This window comes from Danio rerio, chromosome 13 (genome assembly GCF_052040795.2).
Source record: "Danio rerio strain M-AB ecotype USA chromosome 13, GRCz13ab, whole genome shotgun sequence".
In the NCBI taxonomy this organism is placed as follows: Eukaryota; Metazoa; Chordata; class Actinopteri; order Cypriniformes; family Danionidae; genus Danio; species Danio rerio.
Window position 1 is genome coordinate 19,660,772 of NC_141033.1, and position 24,659 is coordinate 19,685,430.

At 37.6% G+C, this 24,659-nt stretch overlaps 2 protein-coding genes across 33 annotated transcripts in view; both read right to left on the reverse strand.

Moving 5' to 3' along the window:
* vdac2 (voltage-dependent anion channel 2) overlaps positions 1 to 24,659 on the reverse strand; it is a 732,443-nt gene that overhangs the window by 221,117 nt on the left and 486,667 nt on the right. The gene's annotated exons all lie outside the window — the stretch shown is intronic.
* marchf8 (membrane-associated ring finger (C3HC4) 8) overlaps positions 1 to 24,659 on the reverse strand; it is a 259,188-nt gene that overhangs the window by 182,839 nt on the left and 51,690 nt on the right. For all 32 annotated transcript variants that reach the window (XR_015505343.1, XR_015505341.1, XR_015505340.1 and 29 more), the window contains 1 exon segment: positions 8,173 to 8,354. Coding sequence is in view for 18 of the 32 variants with exons in the window: in NM_001161435.2 (NP_001154907.1) it covers positions 8,173 to 8,268 (96 nt within the window). In the remaining 14 variants the exon portion in view is untranslated.

Below are 24,659 nucleotides of genomic sequence, written 5' to 3' on the forward strand. Positions count from 1 at the left end.
CTAAAAAAATGCTTTGATTTCATTCACTTACTCATTTTTTCTTCAGCTTAGTCCCTTATTTACCAGAGGTCGCCACAGCGGAATGTACAAGCATATGTTTTACATAGTGTATGCCCTTCCATCCACAACACAATACTGGGAAACACCCATACACACTCTCATTCACTACGGCCAATTTAGGTCATCCAATTCACCTATAGCACATGTCTTTAGAATGTTGGGAAAACCGGAGCATCAGGACGAAATCCAAATGAACATGAGGAGAACATCCACACTCCATACAGAAATGCCAACAGGGTATATGTGGAGGTATGCTAAACGACTTTTAATTTGGCAGTAACCTGGGTTAAGCGTTTCCGATGAACTGTATGCAATTTCAAAATGGGCGTGTTTAAGGTCTGTTTTCTTTAAAAATCAGCAAACTCCACTGGCTGAGTGATATCTGATCTAAAGTGCGTCTCAGATTGTAAACGAAGCACTTCATTAAATTACATTTTTCCTTACCATGTCGTTAAAATATGAACATGTATTTTACCCCAGCATATTCAATGGAGCTTCTGCCTGCCGATTTAGGCGCGTGCGGGTAAAAGGCTTTTTGTCTCGTTTTATGCTTAAGCTCCTAAATGAATGCAAAAGTTTATTTAACTGATTGTATTTTGATTACATAACAACATTGATGCTGTAAAAGGAACTGAATAAAATGGGAAAAAGTCACATTAACCGTTGACCTGAGGTTTATAAGTATGGGAAGAAACACTAGCTCCGTATATACCCTATACTAGCCCAGCCAGGACTCAAACCAGTGACCTTTGTACTGTGAGGTGACATTGCAAACCTAGTGTCTTCTTAGTAGCATATGAAACAAAAAAGAAATATAAAATTTTATGCACATATTTTGCATATGTGCATAAAAAAACGGTTGATGGAAACGCCATGATGCACATAAATTTAGAAAATGCGCATAAAAACATATGCGCATAACTGAGTAGAATAAACTTTTTATTCAATAAAAAGAGATGCGTATAAACTACGATGGAAACACTTTTACCGCATAAATATCAGTATGCGCATTAAAAAAGGTCATGTGATTCTGTTATAAGAGATCATGTGATAAAAATGTGTGTAAATGGACAAACCAGCAGGTTGAGCACACTGTAGAACATCTGAACTGTTGTTTTGGTCATTATAAAACGCCTTACCTATTAAGTATTAATGTTATTATATTATTAATGACCTCCAGAATCAAGAGCGTCTGTGCTCCGCATCTCACACCTTCAAACACCACCACGCGTTCACTGCGTGTTAGGATTGCCTTTTGAGGTGTAAGTCATTTATTAGATGAAGAGAAGATCGACACAACTTCTCCTATTGCAGCAAATTCAATTTTTACTGTTAATATTTGGCGCCAGTTAACCAGGAAGTGACGATTTTGTTCGCTTTGACTTGTTGGATGGAAACGCTGCTATATTTGCACGTCTTTTATGCGATAATCCAGTTTTGCGCATAAAGTTCATTCACATTTTTGGATGGAAACATAGCTTATGTCACCTACAGTAAAAAAAAAAACCCTGGCTATCTCCACAGCCAGAAATTGTGTTTGGCTGAAATGGGCTTGTTAAGGGGTCAACTAATGTAAATGGAAATTAATTCCTGGCTGTGTTTAGAACCTCTGTCTTTTTGTCTCACTTAATTAATTAGTAAGAATTTTTTTTCAGTTTTTTTTTTTTTAATTTTTCTATTTTTTTAAAAGAGAGTGTTTAAAGCAAAATTGTGAGGTCCTGACAATTTAATTAATGAGATTCTCTGCCCAAGCCCGAGCCCAGACTTGAGATGGGTCGGGTTGGTCCAATACTTCCTGCCACAATCTTGGGGCTAGGCTGAGATCAAGCATTTGTGTGTGTGTGTGTGTGTTTTTTTTTCTCCTAGCCATTACTTAATTTGCCTAATTGAGTGGAAAGCTATGCCATAATTAGAATATTGTACGAATATTTTAGCAAAGCCGACCGAAGCAACAAGTGTAAGTCTACAAAGTTGCACAATTTACAATGCGTGTCATGTGCAGCAATGCTCTACTCCCTGCAACAGCAGTCATCTCCTCCACTGACACACATTCACACAGAACGCGCAAGCAGAGCTGCGCATGCTGCCAGTGCCCTGACTTAAACCCAATTGAGCCCCTCTGGAAAGACCTAAAATGGCTGTCCACCAACATTTACTACTTAACCTGACAAAAATGGAGAGGATCTGCAAGAAGAAATGGCAGAGGATCCCGAAATCTTTCCAAAAAAAGACATGTGGCTGTATTAGATTAAAAGGGTGCTTCTATTAAAAATGGGGCAAAGTGTCTAAATATGTAGTACCATGTAATATTTCAGTATTTCCTTTTAATAAATCTGCAAAAATGTCAACAGTTCTGTGGTTTTCAGGCAATATGGGGTGCTGTGTGTACATAAATAAGGAAAATAAATGAACCTATGTTTTAAGCAAATGGCTGCAATATAACAAAGAGAGGGTCCGAATACTTACCCACTGTATCCACCAAATATCACAAACACTCTTGTTTTGACCCAGGATAGTGTTTTAATTAGAATCACCAGTAATGGACTCTACCTAAACAACTGTCCAACTTTAAAGCTACAGGAAAAAATTGTGTAAAATTAAAAAAAAAACTTCTAAGCACCAAATTGCCACTGCCTTTCAGGCAGAAAGTTGTGAAGATCCTGTCACAAAAAAAGAGAGGCAACAAATAAAACAGCAACGAATCAAACTGACAGACAAGCAAACCCCAGCTATGATGACTATCAGTAACCACATAGTGGGTTTGATACACACACGCCATACCTGAACACACACATGCTTCCCAAGCCTGCAACTCTATTTCAAACAATAATCAAACTGCCTCTGGGTCAGATTCAGCTGCCAACATCAACAAATGTAAACACATGGAGCTTGTGCCGAAGACTGATTCTTAAAAAGCAGTCTAGCAATGATGATTGACAAGCCGGCATTTAGGATTTAACAGACTTCCTGCTACTTGAGTCACTCGAGGCCGTTTAGCCAGAGAGAAAAAAAAAACAAAGGGGAAAAAAAAAACGGCCTGTCTCCTGTTTCCTGGCCGGCTGTGACAAACAAACAGCTGATGAGCCGCCGGCCTCAAGCCCACCAAAGAAATAACACTCATTAGTGTCAGTGTCCAGCCGTCCTCAAACACAGCACTGGACCACAAGAGCACTGCTAAAGAGAAGCTGGCACTCACATACAAGACTCATCAGGGTAAACATTTAGATTCCTTTGGGTGCCACTTCTTTATTCAGCCAAATATCAGCCTTTTAGATAACAGACTGGACAACATGACTTCATTTAACATTAGTTTATTGCTCATTATACCAGTGAAATGACCTGAAATAACAATACCTAAACTACCACTGCCATTTTATCATATTTAGACATGCATTTTGAGAAAGAAACAGTCTCTTTGAAAGGAATCATGTCAATTACAGTGCATCCGGTGAGTATTCATAGCGCTTGACTTCCACATTTCCACATATTTCACATATTTTTTTGTTACAACCTTATTCCAAAATGGATTAAATTAATTAATTTCCTCAAAATTCTACACACAATACCTCATTATGACAATGTGAAAAAAGTTTTTGGAAATTGTTACAAATTTATTAAAAATTAAAAACCTGAAAAATCACATGAACATAAGTATTTACAGCCTAAGAGTAGTAGTGGAGTAACACCAAATGCGAAAACAAATTAACATCAAGAATAAGTATTAAGAAATTAATTAAAGGGTGAATTGCCCCAATAGGGAATAAGTTTAAATCCAGGTTTGTGTAAAACTTTAAACCTCATTAAAAAAAGCAGGCTGACATTTAAACCATCAAATTGATTCCGATTAGCTGTAATCTTATTGCTCCAGCACTTTTAACTGAGATTTAAATGATCATAATGGATTTACTTTAAACTCACCATTGAGGAGGTTTAAACTGTCAGAAATGGGGCAATTATTAGGTGGATTGGAGAAAATGAATGTACAGAACTCCTCACTGGGTCCATATCAGTCCCTACGAGTTTTACCCCTTTATTTGACTGCTTAAAGAAACGTCCTCATAGGTAATAATATATCAAAGTCCCTTTAAAGCAAAGGTGTCAAACTCAGGGCCCTATCATACACCCGGCGCAATGTGGCGCAAGGTGCGGCACAATACTTGTTTGCTATTTTCAGCTTGGCGCAAGAGTAATTTTAAGGCGTTGCGCCACGCTCTTTAAATAGCAAATGCATTTGAGCTCATATGTGCGCCCATAGGCGTTCTGGTCTAAAAAGGAAGGCGTTCTGAGGCGCATTGCTGACGTGTTGCTATTTTGAGAAACTATAATAGATTTTTCCTTAGACCAAAACAAACTCAGTCTAAAGTCCAGCGCAGAGTTGCGCCTCGCTTACACACTGCTTAATAGCCTACACACAAGATGTAGAGCAATACGCAAATATCTTTACACTTTAAAAAAATTAAATATTAAGGATATATATAGGATATAATAAGGATATATATAGGATATAAATATAAAGGAATAAAATATTACAAAATATTATTTTCTAGCCTACATAAATATGAAAAATCACTGCTTTTGTCTTCATCTCGGGACGCTTTTTCAGTTTATTCATAACAATTTGCTTATTATTTATTATATCCATATTTATATGTTTTATTAAAAACAAGCTTAGATTTGCCCACCTGTCAGGTTTTAGACCATATGGGGCACATCATGTGTTTTAGGATGTAACTCAGGTTTTTGAACACACTTCGTTATTATTGTTCATTTATTCGTTTGCTGGAAATTAGAACTGAATTTAGAAATCGTTTTGAAACAAATCTTTGCGCTTAACAAACGAAATGAATTATTTATAGGCTAATTGATGTCTGTGCGTAAAGGTTTCCCTATCCACGAGAGCAAAAGCGAAAGTGAACTTACTTTATGTCATGTAAATAGCAAATGCGCTTATGGCGCGAGGCAGTTGGCTCTTAAAGGGAATGGGAGATGAGACTCTGATTGGTTTATTCTCAAAACACATCTATAACTCATTAAGAAAATAAACTCAACCCTTTTAGACCATGCGCCATGGCGCAAAGCGGATTTTCCCGTCCTTAAATTAGCGAGTATGGATTCTGACACGCCTTGAAAGCGTTTGCGCCCTGCGCTTTTATTTTAGCGCATGGACCGTCAAAATAGAGCCCTCAGTTTCTGGAGGGCTGAATCTCCACAAAGTTTAGTTCCAACCCTTATTAAACACACCTGACCAAACTAATTATTTTCTTCAGACTTGTTTAAAACCTACAGGTAAGTGTGTTGAAGCAGGGTTGCAACTAAACTATGCAGGGCTGCAGCCCTAAAGAAACTAAGTTTAACACCCCTGCTTTAAGGCAAGTCATTTCACTTGGTGGCCATCTTTGAAATGCCACTCAATTGGAACGTTACAACTCGGTTGAAAGGGTATAATCAGTGGTTATCAGCTGATAGATATGGGCCAGTAGGGGCATTCTGCGCCTACTGGTAAGCTCAGAAGGCTGTTATCATCCATCCACATGGTTAATAAGCTATACTAATAGAGAAGCCTCCAGATCCAGATCGGTTTTTACATTACTTGACAGTTGGGGGGTAGGGATAGACGTTAATAAAACACAATTTGTGGAAAATTTTATAAATAATAAAAAAAATTCTCGTTAACTTCCGGCTGCAGCTGTATGTGATCTATAGCTGATTAACCATGTGGATGGATAATAACAGAAGGCCCCGACTGATCCATATCTATTAGCTGATAACCACTGATACTCTCACACTTCCTCTCCTGCCACCCAAAGCCACGCCTCCTGAAATCACAAACGCGCACATTAAAGATGACAGTAGACAGATCATGTCATTCTCCATTTAGAAAACTTTCTAGTACTTTATAATGATACAATTCCGAATGGAAAACTGTATTATATCTAACATGTTTTCAGTTGTGTAGCAAGCAAATAACGTGCAATATTCATAAATAATATAATGTGCAACTCTCTCACGCACTTTTTTCTAAAGTGACTACTGTATGCTAAGTGGTTAGCCGGCAGGGTGCAGGAATTACACTTATTACTAAGTATATAGTGTACTTATATGCTATTTTAGACTGAATATTCCAAGTAGCATGGTAAACAGTATATGGAGAGTGTCACAGGCTGTCATTGTTCAAAAATGAACCAATGTGAATATAAAATCATAACAGTAAAGCAGGCTAGGCGGAATATAGCTATTTACTGTAAAAGATCCCTTATGAAACTGAGAATAGTCACATCTTTCTTTGTGTGACTAAGGTACTTTTAAAACATAACATGACCTGTCTAAAAGAAATACATCAGCTATGGTGTCATCCTTCCTCCTGCGTGTAAAAGTAACTCCAATACTGAGTCAGGATTTTAAAGTTTTGATTCAGCATTTCTTTTTACTGCTGTCATTCTTGTGTGCACTAAGGTTATTATAGTTAACGAAAATGAAAGAAATAACAGAATGACAGAAAATCGTAATGGAATTGAAATAAGTGAATCATGCTTCAGTTGGGTTGCTGAATAAATATTTTTGATATGTTGAGCCCAAACTGAGAATTGTCACGAAACATCCGGTTCACGGAAAAGATCTGAACTTTCCATCACTTCTGTGTTTCTAACCCCAGAAGCAGCCTCGCACACATATTGAACGGTACTTAAGTCTGCTATCTTGTGGGCTGTTGTATTTAAGGATAGGTAGATGGTAGTGTTTGTGTCCTCTGAATACAGGTTTCAAAAAAATATATTTGGTTGAGTTATTATACAATATTCTGATGATTTTGCATCTTGCACCTAACAAATATTCTAATTTATAAAAAAAAAATAATAAAACTAATACTGGAACTAATAAAAACTAAACTAAAACTAAGCAATTTAAAAATATTGAAACTAATAAAAACTAGCAAATATGTCTCTGAAAACAATATAAAACTAACTGAATTTGAAAACAAAAAGTCAAAACAAAATAAAAACTAAAACTGATGAAAAATCAAAAACTATAATCACCTTGGTGTGCACGAGTATGCGCAAACACCATAGATTAGCGCAAATGTACAAATCTACATTTGTTGACAGTTTGGGCTCCTTATTAGAATTATGGGAATTATCGGTCCGATAAATTTTAATTGGAGGAACATTTGTTTAGTCTTATGCCTCACCCAGAATATAAAAATACATATAAATACAATCAGATCATTTACTTTAATCATTACTATTGGAACAAAAGAGACTTTCAACCAGCACGACAAAAAATGTTTCAGAAGACAATCACCTACTGCACCTTTAAGCATTTTGAAATGTCATTGTGTATGAAATGTGCTGTAAAAATAAACCTGCACTGTCTTGCCTAATCACAGATCACTTTTTTTAATAACAGATTTGTTAAGTGTTGCAAAACAACACAACATCTAAACTCAAACTGTTAAATCCTTATTCCATAAGCACACCCAAAGAGTTTACTTTAATAGCAAGAATAGAGAAAAAAGAAAGAATCTTCATAAACAAACCCTAGTTTTAAAAGACAGCATAACAAGCTTATGAAACCTAAAATTGAACAAAAAACTTGATCTTAACATTATTAATGACAGAAAGTCTGCTAAGACTGCTACACCAGCCAACACAAAGCCCACAGGCACAATGATATCACTCATACTGTGTTTTATAGCTCTCACAGCATGTCACACGGCCATTCCTGTACACATCACTTACTGGAAACTAAACCCCCCTATAAGCAGCCATTCCAGTGAATGTGTTCAACTTCCTCAACTTCACCTACTTCCCATATCATAATTAATTTCAGAAGGTTTTACAATGTGGCTTGCTTCACGAAAAGACTAAACACAATATAAACAGCACTTAAGAGTAACAAACCCACATTTAGAGAAAAAACTGAGAAAGATTATTCTTTTCCCTTTTTTTTCCCTTCTAAACTCTTTCCATGTTGAGATTTTAGAGGCCAAACTAAACATTCAGAGCTGTGAAAACAGGATACTGTCTTTCAACCACCATCAGGATATAACAAGGTATAACTAAGGTCACTGATAATAATGCTGTCTATTTTTCTTTGGCTATCAGGTGGAAGACAAACCTGCTTGTCCTTTTCCTTTGCCTTCCCGCTGCTGCACACCCGGGAGGAAGTGACATCACGAGGGATGACAGAGATCTGGTGCAGTGGCATGTTCATCCCCGCAGTTCAGTGGAGCTCACACTCTCTGAGGCTGAAGTCTGTCCGCCAGCACCGACATGATGGAGAGAACCACTAATCCAAATCTGACAGAGATACAAAGAGAGAAGACGTTCAGGATCCAAAAATATCAGCAGGGTTTTTATGGATTTCCAACTGTCGTGATGAGCAGAAAATGAACGCAAATGCCTCTTTGGAATCAATTGCTGGTTTTCTGTGCCTGAATTTTCTGCGGATATTTATAGTGTAATGTGAATTAAACCAAAAATTATCAATTTAATAAAGGTATTAGATACACTAAAAGAGTGAATCCATAACAACAATTTAATGAAAACAGTACTATTCAATGCTAAAAAAAAATATTTAATTGAGTAAATAGAGCCGATTTGTAATAAAGCATGATATTTTGGTGAGAAAAAAATTACCAAAAACAAAATAAAATACAATTAAATTAAACTATAGTTAATTTTGATGTATTTACTAACATGAACAAATGGTGTATAGTGCATTTATTAATGTGTCTATTTATCTTTGTTAACATTAAATGAAAATAAAGATGTTCTTGTTAACATTGCATTAACAAATGTTAGATTTTATAAATTTATTAGTAAATATTGACCGATGACTAATGCTGTACAAGTATTTTTCATTATTACAGTAATTCATTTTAGTTGTCACGATCACCAGAGATCCAGGCTCGCAGATTGCTGGTATACATCCAATTTCACCCTGATTACTACCCTGTCATAATAAGAACTACAAATCCCATCAGGCACCTCATACACACCTGTTCCAGTTCTTTTTTGATTACACACACAGCTGGGAGCTGCTCAAACTACATGGACCGTATATACAGCAAGCACACACACAGACTTTGCTGAGTCTTGTTGGTTTTCAGCCTGTTATGCTGCGTTCACAAAAGACGTGTATGAAGTGCGCGAGCGATTTACATATTAAAGGGCACATAGTTTACCCCTTTTTAATGATTTAATATTAATATTATGGTTCTTCTGAGTGTGCCAGTTTAGGTTCAGTTCAAAACACAGTTCAGGTGTTTTTATTATAATGTGTACAAACGTGTCATGTTGGGGGCGTTTACCCAGTTTGCTGTTTTAGGGGTGTGTTGCTTCACATGAAAATTAGTTTCGGCTTCCCTCCCAACATAACAAGGGGGCGGAGCCAAGAGCTCACCCACTCTGCGTTTGGCAATAGACAGGCAAACTGTGAGACGGAGCAGGAGTGAGAGGATCAGCATTCAGCCGCACATGTACGACTCGGACACAGACCAAGCAGAGAATACAAAATCATTTGTGTCTTTGTATAGTTTTACAGACAACTGTTTGCTAGTTTAAAGTGCTGAACGTGTACATCGATACTAACAACCACCCAAACTGAATTATCTTTGACTGAGACACTGAATGCGCTGCGACTCGGCACACCAGACACTCTCTGTGGCGCAGCATAAAAATGAAGTGTCCCGAATCGTCGCGCCACGCAATCTAGAACTCCAAACACAGGCCTCAATCAGGATAAACACAACGGCGGCTGTCTGCGGTGCCCAGCCACCGGCTTGAAGCGCCATTGTGTTTACTCTGACAGAAACCCACGCCCAGAACTAAAAAATGCATGGCGCTGCGTCAGCAGCGTTTCTGGTGTGCGACCTGCAGGCAAGTTTGTTATGCAACGCGCTTGGACTTTTCCAGCTGCACCTAGTTAAGATTACAGGGAGCTTCTGAGAACGTGAGAAATGCAAACGGCTGAAGTTTAAGGTAGACGCAATGAAAAGTACACATGTTTGCAAACCTACCTAAAGATACAACCAATAATTCAGATTAGAGTGATAATGTGGAGAATATTGATCTTGTGTTGAGCCCAATAGGCCTTACATCTAAAAATAGAGCAAGGGTGTACCTTTGGCGATTTTGCTTTGACTCGCGCTGAAAATGGCGGACGTGAATCAACAAACTGAGCATATGATGATGTGGCTGTCAATATTGGTGGGCGGGGGGACCGCACTACTACGTCATACCTCGTACTCCAGTTGCAGTCGCTCTGAAAACTGCTCCAATTGGTCCACCGTTTTTATGTTGTTAAATTGAAAAAAAGGACTGGGTGTGTTTATATCACATGTACCTACACACATGTCTGTCCAAACAGCTTGAAAAGTAGCTTTTTACCATAGGTGCCCTTTAAGTCAATGCAAAGATGCAAATAGACATACTGCGTTGTGATTCTTGCAAATGAGGGGGCACCAATCACGCAATTTGAATGTTTTTTGACGTGTTTAGATGTATCACGTGAATCGCTGGAGTTGAGTTGGAAAATCTGTTGGAAAATCTGAACTTCAGCAGACATTCGATCCGCGTTAAACAATCATCAGTTTGCTCTTGTAGGTGAGGGATTATGACGTAGTGCCTGTTGTTGGTGTCCCAGGGGTAATCCATTTGCCGACATCGGATGACAGTTCATCAAACTGGCCATGACTCAGTCTGAAGCACTGCTAAAAGCCTCCATCTTCCAGGTATAGTTTCTGGAGGAGTTGATGAACGGGGTGCACCACCGATAGGATCTAGTGGACTCTAATGGCGCTGAATCTATGCTGTTTTCCAGCATTCATAAAGCCCATAAAGCACAGCTATTATCTCAATAAAATCCATATTAGCCATTTAGCAATAAAGCTAGATTCACAGGGCAAACAGAAGTCCTGCCCATGACATGTCGATTGTCTCTTGTTAAGTCAATCTGACACTTGAATGAAGCAAATTTGAGGCACGAATGAAGTGATTTAGATGGGTGAACGAAGCGAGTAAACTCAAAATGTTCACCGTCTATTTATGCGTGAATAGTGCAATTTATTTGTGTGTGCTGTGTCGGGTATGAACAAAGCACAACATTACGAAGCCTTTCCTTGTTTAGTCTCTCCGTGTTTGACCCTTGCCTTGTTTTATTAGCTCCTTATACAGACCTTTCCAGAAAATTACCGCCAATTTTCCAGGAAAGGTCTGTATATGTGAACAGGCCCTTTTTGAAAATACCAGTAAATTTGTTTCAGCAATTTTCCGGAAAGACAAGTTGTAACATTACTAGTAATTTGTCAGAATGTTGCGCTGTGTGAACGCAGAAGGAAGATTGTCGGAAAGAGCGCGTTCTAGACGTGGTGACATGAGACGTCTGCTTTAGCCAATCAGAACATTCAGATACAATCACATCCGCGCTGTTTATAAAAAGCTCTGCTTCCTTCAGTTGCTTGACTTGTCACGTATGCACGAGAAGCAGCCGGTGAGTGCCAGGACACACACATATTATGTACATCTCGACATGCGAAAGTGTTCCTTTATTTGTTTTCATCAAAGTTGCTCACAATACTTATCCAGCCACAGAGTTTGTAATGTAGTCAAATGTTTACAAATTACAAGCGCAGCCGTTTAGAGGTAGTTTCTGGTTAATGAAGTCAGAATTTACCGATATTTGGAATGGATGTGTGAATAGTCTTTTCTGGCAAAATTCCGTAACGTTCTTGCCTGTGTAAACAGCGCTTTTTTTTCATTTAGCGGTAAAGTCGATCCGGAAATTTTCTGGATATTTCCCGGTATCACTGTGTTAAAGGGGCTATTGTTTATTCTGCCTGCTACCTGAATCAACAAAACAAAAAAGCAGATATCAATTTGCTAAATTACACTGGGAAAAAGAATAACTTTTGGAGACATGTCCTGTGGTCTGATTGAACTGTTTGGCCATAATGACCCGTGTTAAATTTGGAGGTTCATAGGCTTGAAAGCTTACAAGCCTAGGAACACCATCCCAACTGTAAAGTATGGGGGCGGCAGCATCATGTTGTGGGGCTGTTTTGCTGCAGGAGGGACTGCACCACTTCACAGCATAGATGGCATCATGAAGAAAGAACATTATGTAGAAATACTGAAGCGACATCTCAAGACATCAGACAAGAAATTAAAACTTGGCCACAAATCACTTCCAAACAGACCAAATTAGTTAAATTGTAAGTGAATGTTTTGGAGTGGCCATCACAAAGCCCTGAGCTCAATCCTATAGAAAATTTGTGGTCAGAGTTGAAAAAGCCTGTGTGAGCAAGACAGCCTACAAATCTGACTCAGTTACACCAATTCTGTCAGGAGGAATGGGCCAAAATTCCTTCAAACTATTGTGAGAAGCTTGTGGAAGGATACCCAAAACATTTGACCAAAGTTATAGAGTTCAAAAGCAAAGCTAAAAAAAATACCAAGGAAATGTATGTAAACTTTTGACTGTCTAAAAATTAATACAAAAATTCTCTATAAGAAAATTCTCTCTTTATTCTGGCATTTAGTAAATGTAAATGATTTAGGTAATCCTAACGCACCTAAAATAGTAAATGTTTAGTATGATTTACCATCAGACATTTTTTAAAATGGTTATTTTACTTTTTTAGAGTGAATAAGAACTTTAGGTTTCAACTGTACATTAACTAATGTGACCTCATTGTAAAGTTTGACCAAAGAAAAAAAAAAAACATAAACAACATTTAAATACAACTTTGCTTCAAAATATATATATCTAGTAGGAATAAACGTATATAAGTGCTTCAAAACAAATATACATAAATCAATAAAGAAATACGCATGTATACCCTTATCACCAACACATTGATAACATTTGGCCAAAACAATGCTTGCCCTTTTTGAAGCCATATGCCTCAGATGACAAATAAACTGATTTAATAGGCAGACAAAGAAAGTTATTCAAGTAAAACCCAAATACTAAAATCTGATTTAAACAGTAATTTTGCTCCAAGGTTGCCGATCAAGAAAGCATCCCACTTGGTGAAATCAAAAAAAGTATTCAGGAACATCACCGCATATTAATTGGACTACAAAAACATCAAGTCTCACGCAGTGAATGAGGAAATGAGAAGCAGCAGTTAAAAGCTGAATCGCCAATTACAAATCAACTTCCATATTTTCCATAATGAAACACATTCCTTGAAGGAGAACATAGGGCTCATGCCATGCTGAGATGATGCAGAGTCTGTTTAGAAATACTAAGTTCAACTTTAACCACCATCTGCCGAAAAACACAACAGCAGCTTTGGCCACATGTTGTGACCATGCCAATGGTGTGGGTAAAATCTGCCTCTACAACAGCCACAATAACCACTGGCATCAAGCCGAATCCACGACAGCCGGAAGACGCTGCCTGCTCATGCAAAGCATTTGATGCACATTAAAAATTGGCAAAAACGCTGCAGAAAAAAACTGATGTTACTAAAAGTCACTAGTGTTTCAGAAAAATCTTTTGAAGTAATAAAATAAAAATTAAGTAGTTAATGTTAATGTATTTACTAACATAAACGAATGGTGTATAATACATTTATTAAAGTCTTTATTTATCTTTGCTAACATTAAATAAAAAACAAGTTGTTCATTTTAAGATCTTGTTTGTTGCATTAACAAATGTTAACAAACGTTAGATTTTAATACTGTATTAGTAAATACTGAACTATGCTTAATGCTGTACAAGTATTGTTCATAATTACAGTAATTCATTTTAATCACATTCAATTTCAATTTTAACCTTTTTAAAAAGGTTATACACACTACAGTAGATACATAAAATGATTGGTAAGAAACAAAATCAATGCCAAAAGTACTGAATAAAAAAGCTTGTTGAATAGCACAAACTGAAAAAAATAATACACCGAATTAACAAGTGCTTGCATTTAACTTAAATTGCCAGGGTTGTTATTTTTAGGTCCTGAAATTAACATAGCTGTTTATTTAAGCTGTGAATATTTGACCTACAAATATTTCAAACACGTTTTCATACTTATAAATTCAATAGTTAATGTTCAATTTCCAGATTTCATTTACAAAACATTCAATAATGTTTAAAATATGATGTATAATATTTAAAAGGCAATTTTCAGTTCACTTTATTTGAGTTCAAATATTTGCTTCCATAAATTCAGTGGATCAAATTCGACTGATAAATTCGACATTACATCCGGGAACTGCAGGAAAAGCAATAGAATTGTCACCAGTGATCTACCCTGTGCAGATCGCTGGTAAACTTGCAGATCACAGGGGAACTACAAATCTGCCAGTAAAATAACTACATATTCAGTCATGCACCACTCACACACCTGGCCTAGATCCCCATGATTGCAAACAGACACAGCTGAAGCTGTTCAGGACTAATTACACAGACTATAAATACACCTCTCAAACACACACACACACTTGGCTGAGTCTTGTTAAACTGTATAGTTGCCGTGTTTGACCCTAGCTTTGTTTTGTTGTTTATTCCTGTCAGCTGCCTTCCTTTTTGACCATCTCCCTGTTTATCGACCACAACTCTGAATTTTCTGTATGCATCTGTTTGCTCCTGTGTTGACCATTGATTGCCTGACCATCCTGCTAATAAATCCTGTGTTTGGATCCTTACTCCTTTGTCAGCGTCCACTTCACATTACAAGAATGCAGACTGAAGATCTTCAATCTGTATGACGTGAAATAATTTAATGACTTTTAAAAAAGTAAATAGGTGTAAAAACACTATAAATGTCACAAAAGTAGTACTTAATATATTAATATTAGTATATATTAATATTAATTTCAGTGTCTTGGACATTATAAGTACTAACATGATCATAAGTAAAATGAGTAAATGATGTTTTGGACCTTTATATTTTCCCTAACGTAACATTAACGGAAGCCAGCTAGTGATCGCGTCAACCGTAAACCTCACTGGTGATCCAGCAACAGATGTTGTTTTGAACTCTTTAGCCTCCTACTTAGAGCATTTGTCTCCCATGCCGGTATCACTGGTTCACGCCCTACTCTGTCTAGTCGGGTTACATAAACCATCTTTTTGTGCTAATCATGACCCCTCTCATGATTGTGAAGTGCTTTAGGTGTATGGCCTTACACAATAAATGCAATATATAAATATATGTGATGAATGCTAATTTCATTCATGCATTCATTCATTTATTAATTTATTCATTTTCTTTTCAGCTTAGTTTCTTTATTAATCAAGGGTCGCCACAGCGGAATGAACCGCCAGCTTACACAGCATATGTTTTATGCAGCAGATGTCCTTCCAGCTGCAACCCATCACTGGGAAACATCCATACACAGTCATTCACACACATACACTATGGACATTTTAGCTCACCCAATTCACATGTACGTATGTCTTTGGACTAGTGAGGGAAACCAGAGCACCCGGAGGAAACCCACACGAACACGGGGAGAACATGCAAACTCCACACAGAAACGCCAACTGAGCCAGCCGAGGCTCGAACCAGTGATCTTCTTGCTGTGAGGCGAACGAGCTACCCATTGCTCCGATGTGCTACCCCATATGCCAATTTATTTTGTATGAATTTACGGAGGAATATTATGCCAGGAAGTAGAAAAAGTAGAATGAAGTAGGGAGCAATGCTTAATGTGTAAGGACATGTGAATTGTGCATGGAACTCATCTTATGAGCGTGTCTAATTTAGGTGTGCAAACAAAAAAGAGGCATGCAAAAATCTGGGACCAGGATTGAGAAACACTGTGCTAGAGGTTTCAGGGTGTTTACTACATGACTTAAAATATTGGCAGATGACCATGCCGTTCAGACTACATGACTTGATTTTGTGTCTTTAAATCGCTGGGGTTTTTCACTTTTTTTGGTAATGATCCACAAAATGGGGTCATGCACTACATGATATGACAACAAATCTCCACCCAAAAACTCTGTCCAGCGCCCAAATCACAGAGAATGAAATGTTCAAGGCAGAGCCGTCAGAAAGAGAACACTATTGGCTGCTTGTGTGATGATGACATCACTGACAAGCAGAGTTTGAATCTCTAAGCATACAAAGGAACATTTAAAAGCCACATCAATAAGCTGATCTGTCAGCAGAACAATTATCTGCAGAGTTCTGCTGATAGACAAGGCTTTCAAATTCTCTTGTGTCCGCCTCGAAGCATGGATAACCATTCTGGACAATCTAAGACAATTGGCCAGTAAATGGCCTTTAACCCATGACTTGTAGCCGTGGCTGTAGCTTGTCATGCGAGGACAAGTCGGCAAACTGGTCGAGAATATTTAGCTTGCAAGATATTACATTTTCCTCTGCAAGGTGTTGGCAGCAAATCAGCAAACATAAAGACAGCAGAGCACTGATCACTCCTTGATTTCTACAGGATTTCAGCCCGATCTGTCGGCGAGCTCATTAACTTGCCGACAGATCGGGGTCAAATCACTTTTAAAACCCTGTGTGAACAAGGCATTAAGTGTTACTAGGGTGCTTTGAATGGTTGCTATACAGTATTACTAGATGATTATTTGGTCATTTGAAGTGGGGGGGGGGGGGTGCTAGAGTGCTCTAAAGCCTGATTTATACTTCTGCGTCAGGTGACCGGCGTAACCATCGGCGCATGCAACGCGCGTGGCTGTGCATTTATACTTCTGTGCGCTGTGTCTGTCGGTCTGCATTAACACTTCCGAAACGCTAGTTGGCAGTGAGGTTTAAATGTTCCTCTGTGTCGAGTTTCTTCGCTGCTTTTTTGCTTTTCCTGAACACTTCCGGGATGTACAAGTGGCTCAAACTCGCTCATTTTGAGGCAGGAACCGGCGGACGTGCAGCAACTTTAACTATAAGGTAAACACAAAACAAAACTTTCCATCCGGAGCTCCTTCACAGGACTCCACACTTGTAAACAATCGCTCGCGCCATTCGCGCGGCTCTCGGTCCCGCACAGACTCGTCAGCGCTACCAAGCCGACCAATCACAGAGCTTACGCTATGCGTCGTTGTGACGTGTAGTTACATTTTTTGAGAGGTGCACGTCAGTGACGGCGATGACCACAGCTAAGGGCTATGCATCAGCGCCGTAGAATACGCCGGCGTTTGACGCAGAAGTATAAATCAGCCTTAAGGCTGCATTTACACTGCAGATCTTGATGGTCAACTCCGATTTTGTGACTGTATTTAATTTTTTTGATGACCTGCTAACATCATATTTTAAAAGTGACTCGTATCCGATCGTCTGCATTTACACAGCACACAGCAAAGGAGCAATGACCAGAAAAAAAGTGGGCTCTGACTAACAGCTGATAGTTAAAGAGAGCTCTTTTCTCTATTCCTATATATAATCTGTTCGCAGCTTTTGAAAAGCTGTTTTACTATAGTTTGTGACAGAAAGGTTTTCATTTGTTCATCTTCTTTACATATATAGGCTTTTTCAAACCTTTAGGCATCTTAATGTGATGTACATGGCGTGATTTATGCACGTGATGTATGCACTAGTGTTATTTTAGTTTATATTGGTTACGTGGCCGACATTGCGCTGTCTCTCTCTTGTTAACATGCTTAAATGCCTGTACTATATGACAATATAAAAGCTGTTTAGGTCCTTGTTTATGAGATTTAATGTTTGGGACTCTGCTGAAGTCTGTCCTGAAATGAAAGTGTTGACTTGACGTCATTCGCCATGATTTTTAATGACGCATGACTCGCATTGACAGGTGAAAATCCGGTCTACCTGCTTACACTGCAGACAGGAGAACACAGATCCTATTCATATCAGATAAGTTTCCACATATGAACAAGGCCTGAATCTGATTCGAGTAAATCAGAATCCATGTGATTTGGTCCTGCTTACACGTGCATGGGCCATATCCGATCTGTGCCACATAGGAGAAAAAAAAATCGGAATTGAGTCACTTGAACAGTGTAAATGCATCCTAATTGTGATAATATGATACTCTGGTGGTTTCTATGCAATAACAAGTTTTTAATTTACTAGTTTTTCTATGAAATTACTAATTGTTCTGCCTATATAAGAAAAAGGCAGCAATAAATAAGAAAAAAATCCCAATATGTACAAACAACACTCATAATTTGGAAAAGTCTTCACACAGTAATTTTTGCAGTTATGTTGTGCAAAACTTTCTAAATATTACAGTATTGTAATGCTCGACACATTAGGAGCAGCAAAAGAAATCCTCCCCTCTCTGGCATCATAAGTGCCATTAATTCATAAGCTGCTCACAGAACAGCTGGTCAGTTCATAAGGATCCAGGGCTCACAGCGGGATGGTTATCTGAGCAGAAACTGCACCACATGACTGATCAACAGCCCGTGCTAATCACGCCGCATTAACGCAGACGGCATGTGACTGCAATCACTTATGTGCCATCGGATCAATAGCCCGAGAATCGTTTTTAGTGCTCTAAAACAAAGAGGGCAACATAAGGTTTGCTACTAAATGCATAAGATGTGTGACATGTTGATAAATCCACAGCGTCCTGGTTCATAATGCCATTTTTTAGAGATACATTGACATTTAAATCTATGGTTAACAAATTGTTTTGCTTAAGGCAATGTTTAAGCATAAACTTAAGATAAAGCACACAAAAAAACTGACTAGGGCTTCAACAATTATATGCCTGGCCAATAATCGGTTCCGATATCAAACATTTTCATTGTTATTAGTATCTGTATCATTTATTTTGTCTTATATTTGTATAAAATAAGAAACACTGAAACACTGCGAGTCCTGATATTAGGTTATTGGTATTAAAGGTTATCGGTATCATTCATTTTCCAAAAAATGAAGTGCTTATTCATCCATAAATCAATTTGAAAAAGTAACATGCATCAATTATATTTACAATGGTGTTTCTTCCAAGCCTTTACGAAATTCTTGTCCAACAAAAGACAACATTTAATTCAGCATGTTTTCAATACAAACTCACTTTATAACATAATCAATTGATGATCTTATTACTTAAATCCATATAATTATTAAAAGTTCTTAGAGTTAAACCAGTTTAAAAGCATTTAAAGTAAGAAATTGTTAGAGCCCTTGTTATCTTTAGTTTTAAAATTAATATACTTTATATATTATTAATAAATAATGTTCATAAAGGGTGTCAAAATTAAATTTTTCTTTGGTGCACCGCGGTGCAGACATTTAGTAATAATCATAACCGGTTATTATGTACTGATTTCATTTATCGCATATGCGCTAAGTCGCCGTAGCTTATTTACAACGCTCCGACTACTTAAAAACGCAGAAACTGTGCACAATTTACTGCGTGTGTTTGCTGGACAGTCTTTCACCGACACACCAGAAGCCCCTATTTCACTGCGATTGGGAGAATGAAAGTAAACTCAATTTCTCTCTCTTAATGTGGCCCATTTGACCTCCTGGCGTGACTTTTTCTCTCCTCTCGGCTGTTACAGCGATACTTCTGAATACAGACACGAGCGTGTGTCTGCAGAGTTTTCTCCACCGTGTCTTTTATGGATTAGCTGTGATCGCCGTTGCCGTTTATCAGTGTCACTTATCTGTGAAGAGCACCAATGCGTAAGAGCCAATCGCAGCCCTTTCTGTTGACCGCATGACCAATCAAAGGGGTGTAAGAAAGAACTTGCTAATTTTAATACAAGAATTTTGTGCTGTGAAGAAAATATGAAACTGTGTATGGAAAGCATCACCAATGCACCGTGATATCGAATTGAGTCGAATCGATGGCATGATAATCGTAACTGAATCGAACCGTGAGACTAGTGTAGGTTCACACCTGGGTAGTGCTGTCGCCTCAGCATGAAAGTCACTGATTTGAGCCCCAGCTGGGCAAGTTGAGGTTTCTGAGTTTGCATGTTCGCCCCTTGTTCGTGTGGGTTTCCTTCTGGTGCTCCCATTTTTCCCACAAGTTATAGGTGAATTGTGTAGGCTAAACTGCCCATAGTGTATGTAATAGTGTTCAAAATAACAGGTATTGATCTACTTATCCTATAATGGCTGACTGTCAAAAAAGTAACAAAATAGCAAACCACTTTTTTGGAACCCTTTATTAAGGGCTGTTACCAAAACCATACAGTGTATAAAGGGTGCGCTTGACTCACCGGAGAATGCTGATTGGTTTAAAGAGAATCGACATTCAACACTTGTGATTGCAACAATCCAAATGAACGACAACACAGGAACTGTCGTTTGTAAATACAAAGCCAAAACAGCACAAATTAATAATAAAATGACACATATCATACAATTAAAACAGATATCGGGGTACTCCCAAAAAAAAACAAAAAAAAAACAGGCTCATTCTGAATACGTACCCCTATATACATTTGTAGAAAGCGAAAAATATGTCCCAGAAGGTACTTTTTTGCAGTTTTTGCTTTCATGAATCCACCAGAGGCCACTGTGTACGCTTTTTAAGATCTCAAATTTCTCTCGCGTGTGTCATTCGTGCCTGCTGTTCTCAGGTAAATGCACCAGAGGACTCTGTCAACTGACTGATTTGATGACTGACTGATCAACTGACCCACCCTCCTCCTTCCCTAAACCAAACCAATAGTGTTTACAAAAGCACAGATTGTCCTGCCCACCCACTTCCCTAAACGCAACCGACAGTGTTTTCAAACGCAATCCAGGAAAATAAACGCCCTCACAGCCGCCTGATTTTTAAGTTTTTAGATTTGACCACATTCTCATCCTGTTATTTACTTGTTCAATTTATTTTTTGGCTATTGGCTTTCTGGAAATGTTTTTAACTGGATTCAAACCCTGTTGTCGCGGTCAACTCCCCTCAGCGTCACAAGTCCACTGACATACGTGGCGAGTTACTGAGCAAACTGGTAACAGCAGAAAAGCCGGCTGGTAAACGCGAAAGGAATGGCAACATACCGCCCCACAGTGTTCGTTTTAAAAACAAAATCAGTCATATGTGCCTCTGGCTACATAATTCACAAGCTCCAGAAATGTATAGGGGTACATTTTCACATTGAGCCTGTGTTGAAAAAATAAAAAATAATTAAAAAAAAACATTTATTTCTAGTTTTTTTTTTCTCTTCACTTATGAAAGACAGCTAGTGGCTAAAGTCAGTACCCTTCAGCTTTCAAAAAATCTGGATAATACTAATAATCACAGCCTTAAAGCCAGTGGAGTGATGACTAATGCATGAGCTCTCTGCCAATTCTGGATCTAAATGAGTGGAAATGTCTATTTTATGCAGGCACTGCAGCAGAAACCTCAGCATAGTCGATCAGGGTGGAAGAGTTCAAAAACAGAGCCGTCTGTCAGTCTGACAGCCAATGCCACATGCACTGCATAAAGGGCAAGTCTAAATAGGATTATTATTACTTTTATTGCTCAAAACTAAGGTGAGGGATTTGAACAAACCTGAATACTTCAACACATTTAACTTTGACATGTGACTTCTGAACATCTCTTCCACACAGATTAAGTGATATTTCACATCAGGTGCTTGTTGAGCAGAGGTGTGATTGATATTGCTGTTCTGAAATAACCTGATTTATAATGTTTGTCGTGGTGAAAATTTCGCGTAGACTTTGGGGAAGGTTACACTAGACTTTATGTAGAAAAAATGTATTCAGACACTGCACTGCATGTAATATGACTCCACACCGGAAAAAAATAGACGGTGCTCCAACATCTGATTAAATGAGCATTATAATTCATACAGTATATGACGATCAGCTACGCTAACTATTTTACAATCCACAATATAAAAAATGACATTTTCCTGCTTTGATCAGTACTGTTTTGGCTTAAATGTATCTATGTGATCTTAACTAACTGCTTGATTACATTATCTGCCTGATACTGGTGAAAGGTTTCACCAGACCACCAACGCCTGAGTGTTGATTTTGCTCTCCATACACTCTGCACACGTGCTGCTCATGCTCTGCTTGTGGTCTAAAACAGGTGTCTAGCATCTGATAATATTTTTCTACTCTTCATTTTATTGTTAGAATTGAATTTTACAATGATGCGTATTGTATGGATGCACTAATATGGAAATATGTAATACTGATAACAGGTAACACTTTTGGATGCTGATAACCAGGGCTAGTATTTCCAATATAACTAGCCACTTGCCATTTTTACTAGCCACATTTTTGTTGTTGGAAAAACATATTTTATATGCATAAATTTGACTTTGACATGCTAAAATTACCTAATTTCGAATGTGTTATGTTCACATGCCTCCTCATTCATTTGACTCTTTGTGTGTGTTGTGTATGAGCTAGCTTAATGAGCGTGAGCAAATGGGTTGTCGCAATGCAATTAGTTTTCATACCACATGACTTTTTAGAGCTCAAGATTTTTAAGAATTTATAAAATGTATCTATTATCACACCAAAAATAAATAATTATATCCTAGCCACAAATTTTAAATGTCAAAACAAGCAAAATATAGCTATATACATGCACTTTTAAATCCAACTAAACTTTTTTTTTTTTAATTGAGATCTAAAAAATAACTATTGTCATGTATCTAAAGTATGCAGAGTCTGTCCTGTCCTGGCTAAAGGTACCAGATCGTCAGTTTACTACACATAAACGGGGAGTTAATTTTATATTAAAGAAATGTTATTATAAAAAAATTATATTTAAACTATATTAACAAAAATACCTGTAAGCAAAAAAAAAGCAAGTAAAAAAACACACTGCACTCAAAAAATATTTTTGTTCTTATTTAAAATGAGCTGAATCAACACAATTCTTAAGATTCCTTTGGAATAACTTAATTTTTTATGTTTATTCCACATAAATTTGTTAAAAGTGTTAAGTTAACTTAATCGATTTGTGTTGGGAGAACATGAATAAATTGTGTGGAAACCTGCATTTTTTACAGTGTGTGTGTGATAATGAAAGGATGTACGCATGCACATGGTTAATGTTAGGCCTGTTAATAATCTGTTCAGAGAATAATTAAAATGAAAGCAGTGACCGCTCTTGCATACAAAAGGATATTTGTATTTTTAAATCTTAAGCACTTGAAAGCAGCAGGACTGTGGGTGCACAATCATCACTTTTTGTAATATTTCAGAGAGAATCAATCGCACCAGTTGCGTCTCCTCTAGGCTAGGCTTGCGACGATAGACGTTGTTGATGGTGTTACCGGTTTTAAGACGCAACACCGGTGACATCACTTTTCCACCGTGACACTGTCCCCACGTTTTTGATTTTTTTTAAGTATTTGTTTTTTTTTTATTAAATATTCATTTGAATTAAATGGAAAATATAATTTGAATAATTTACTTAAGACAGGAACATGCACTATAATTATAATCTGAACATACATGTATCTACAATGCGTCATATTTCATTTATCACGTGAGGAGAACAAGAGGAGTTGAATATACAGAAAGAGAATGGTGGACGATTTACTGTCAAAACGCAATGCAAAAGTGCCTGTTTGGCAATATTTTGGGTTCAAACCAAATGCAAAAAGAGAACCTGAAAACGTTAATGAGGCAATCTGCAAACTTTGCCTGACAAAGGTGGCAGCATCTGGAGGAAACACAACTAAAGTATACACGCACCTTCAACGCACCTACTTGATGTTTAACTATGGGTGGGTGGCGGGTAGATAAAATCAATAGCCATAAATATGCAACGCATACTCTCATTTTAAAAATCACGTGACCATCATCTCACAATGTTTACTAATAAATAATCTTATTTTTTATTAAAACAAAAGTGATTTAGCAATGCCAAGCCATTGATAAGCCAACTGCAGATAAACAAAGCAACCACAGTGAGCACTTTTTCCAAAGTTCAGCTCTTCTTTTTTGCACTTGATTATTATGTGTTTGGTAATCGGCCGAGTGTATCCTGTATGTGTGTGTGTGTGTGTGTGTGCGTGTGTGTGTGTGTGTGTGTGTCTTTTATCACTGAAGCCGCTCTCTTCAAAATCCGAAAGTTGCTTCGTCTGTCTGGCAATATTTTAGTTTTTAATCAAATGAAAGGTTAATTTAGATGATCCATTACTTAAAAAAATTGGTCACACTTTACAATAAGGTTCATTAGTTAATGTTAATTATTGCATTTACTAACATGAACAAACTGTGAACAATACATTTACTACAGTATTTGTTCATGTTAGTTAACGTTAGTTAATGAAAATACAGTAGTTCATTGTTAGTTCATGTTAACTCATGGTGCATTAACCAATGTTAACAAGCATGGACTTGGATGTTAATAATGCATTAGTAAATGTTCAACTATGATTAATAAATGCTGTACATGTGTTGTTCATGATTAGTTCATGTTAGTAGATGCATTACCTAATGAACCTTATTGTAAAGTGTTACCATAAAATTGCAGTAAAGTAACTGTGACGTGCGGTCACACATCGAATCTGAGGTCTGATCTCATCTCTCTATCACTGTCATCCAGACTTTGATACAGACGCCACACAAGTCAAGTCGCAAAACTGAGGCTGGTACTAGCTGACAGTTAGAATAGCTGAAGCCTTTGTGAAAGCTGTCAAAATCCAGCACTGAAATTAACAAGCATAAATTTATTTGAGCCAAAAAGTCTATCTGTAGAATATGTATAAAAACGCAATCAGAG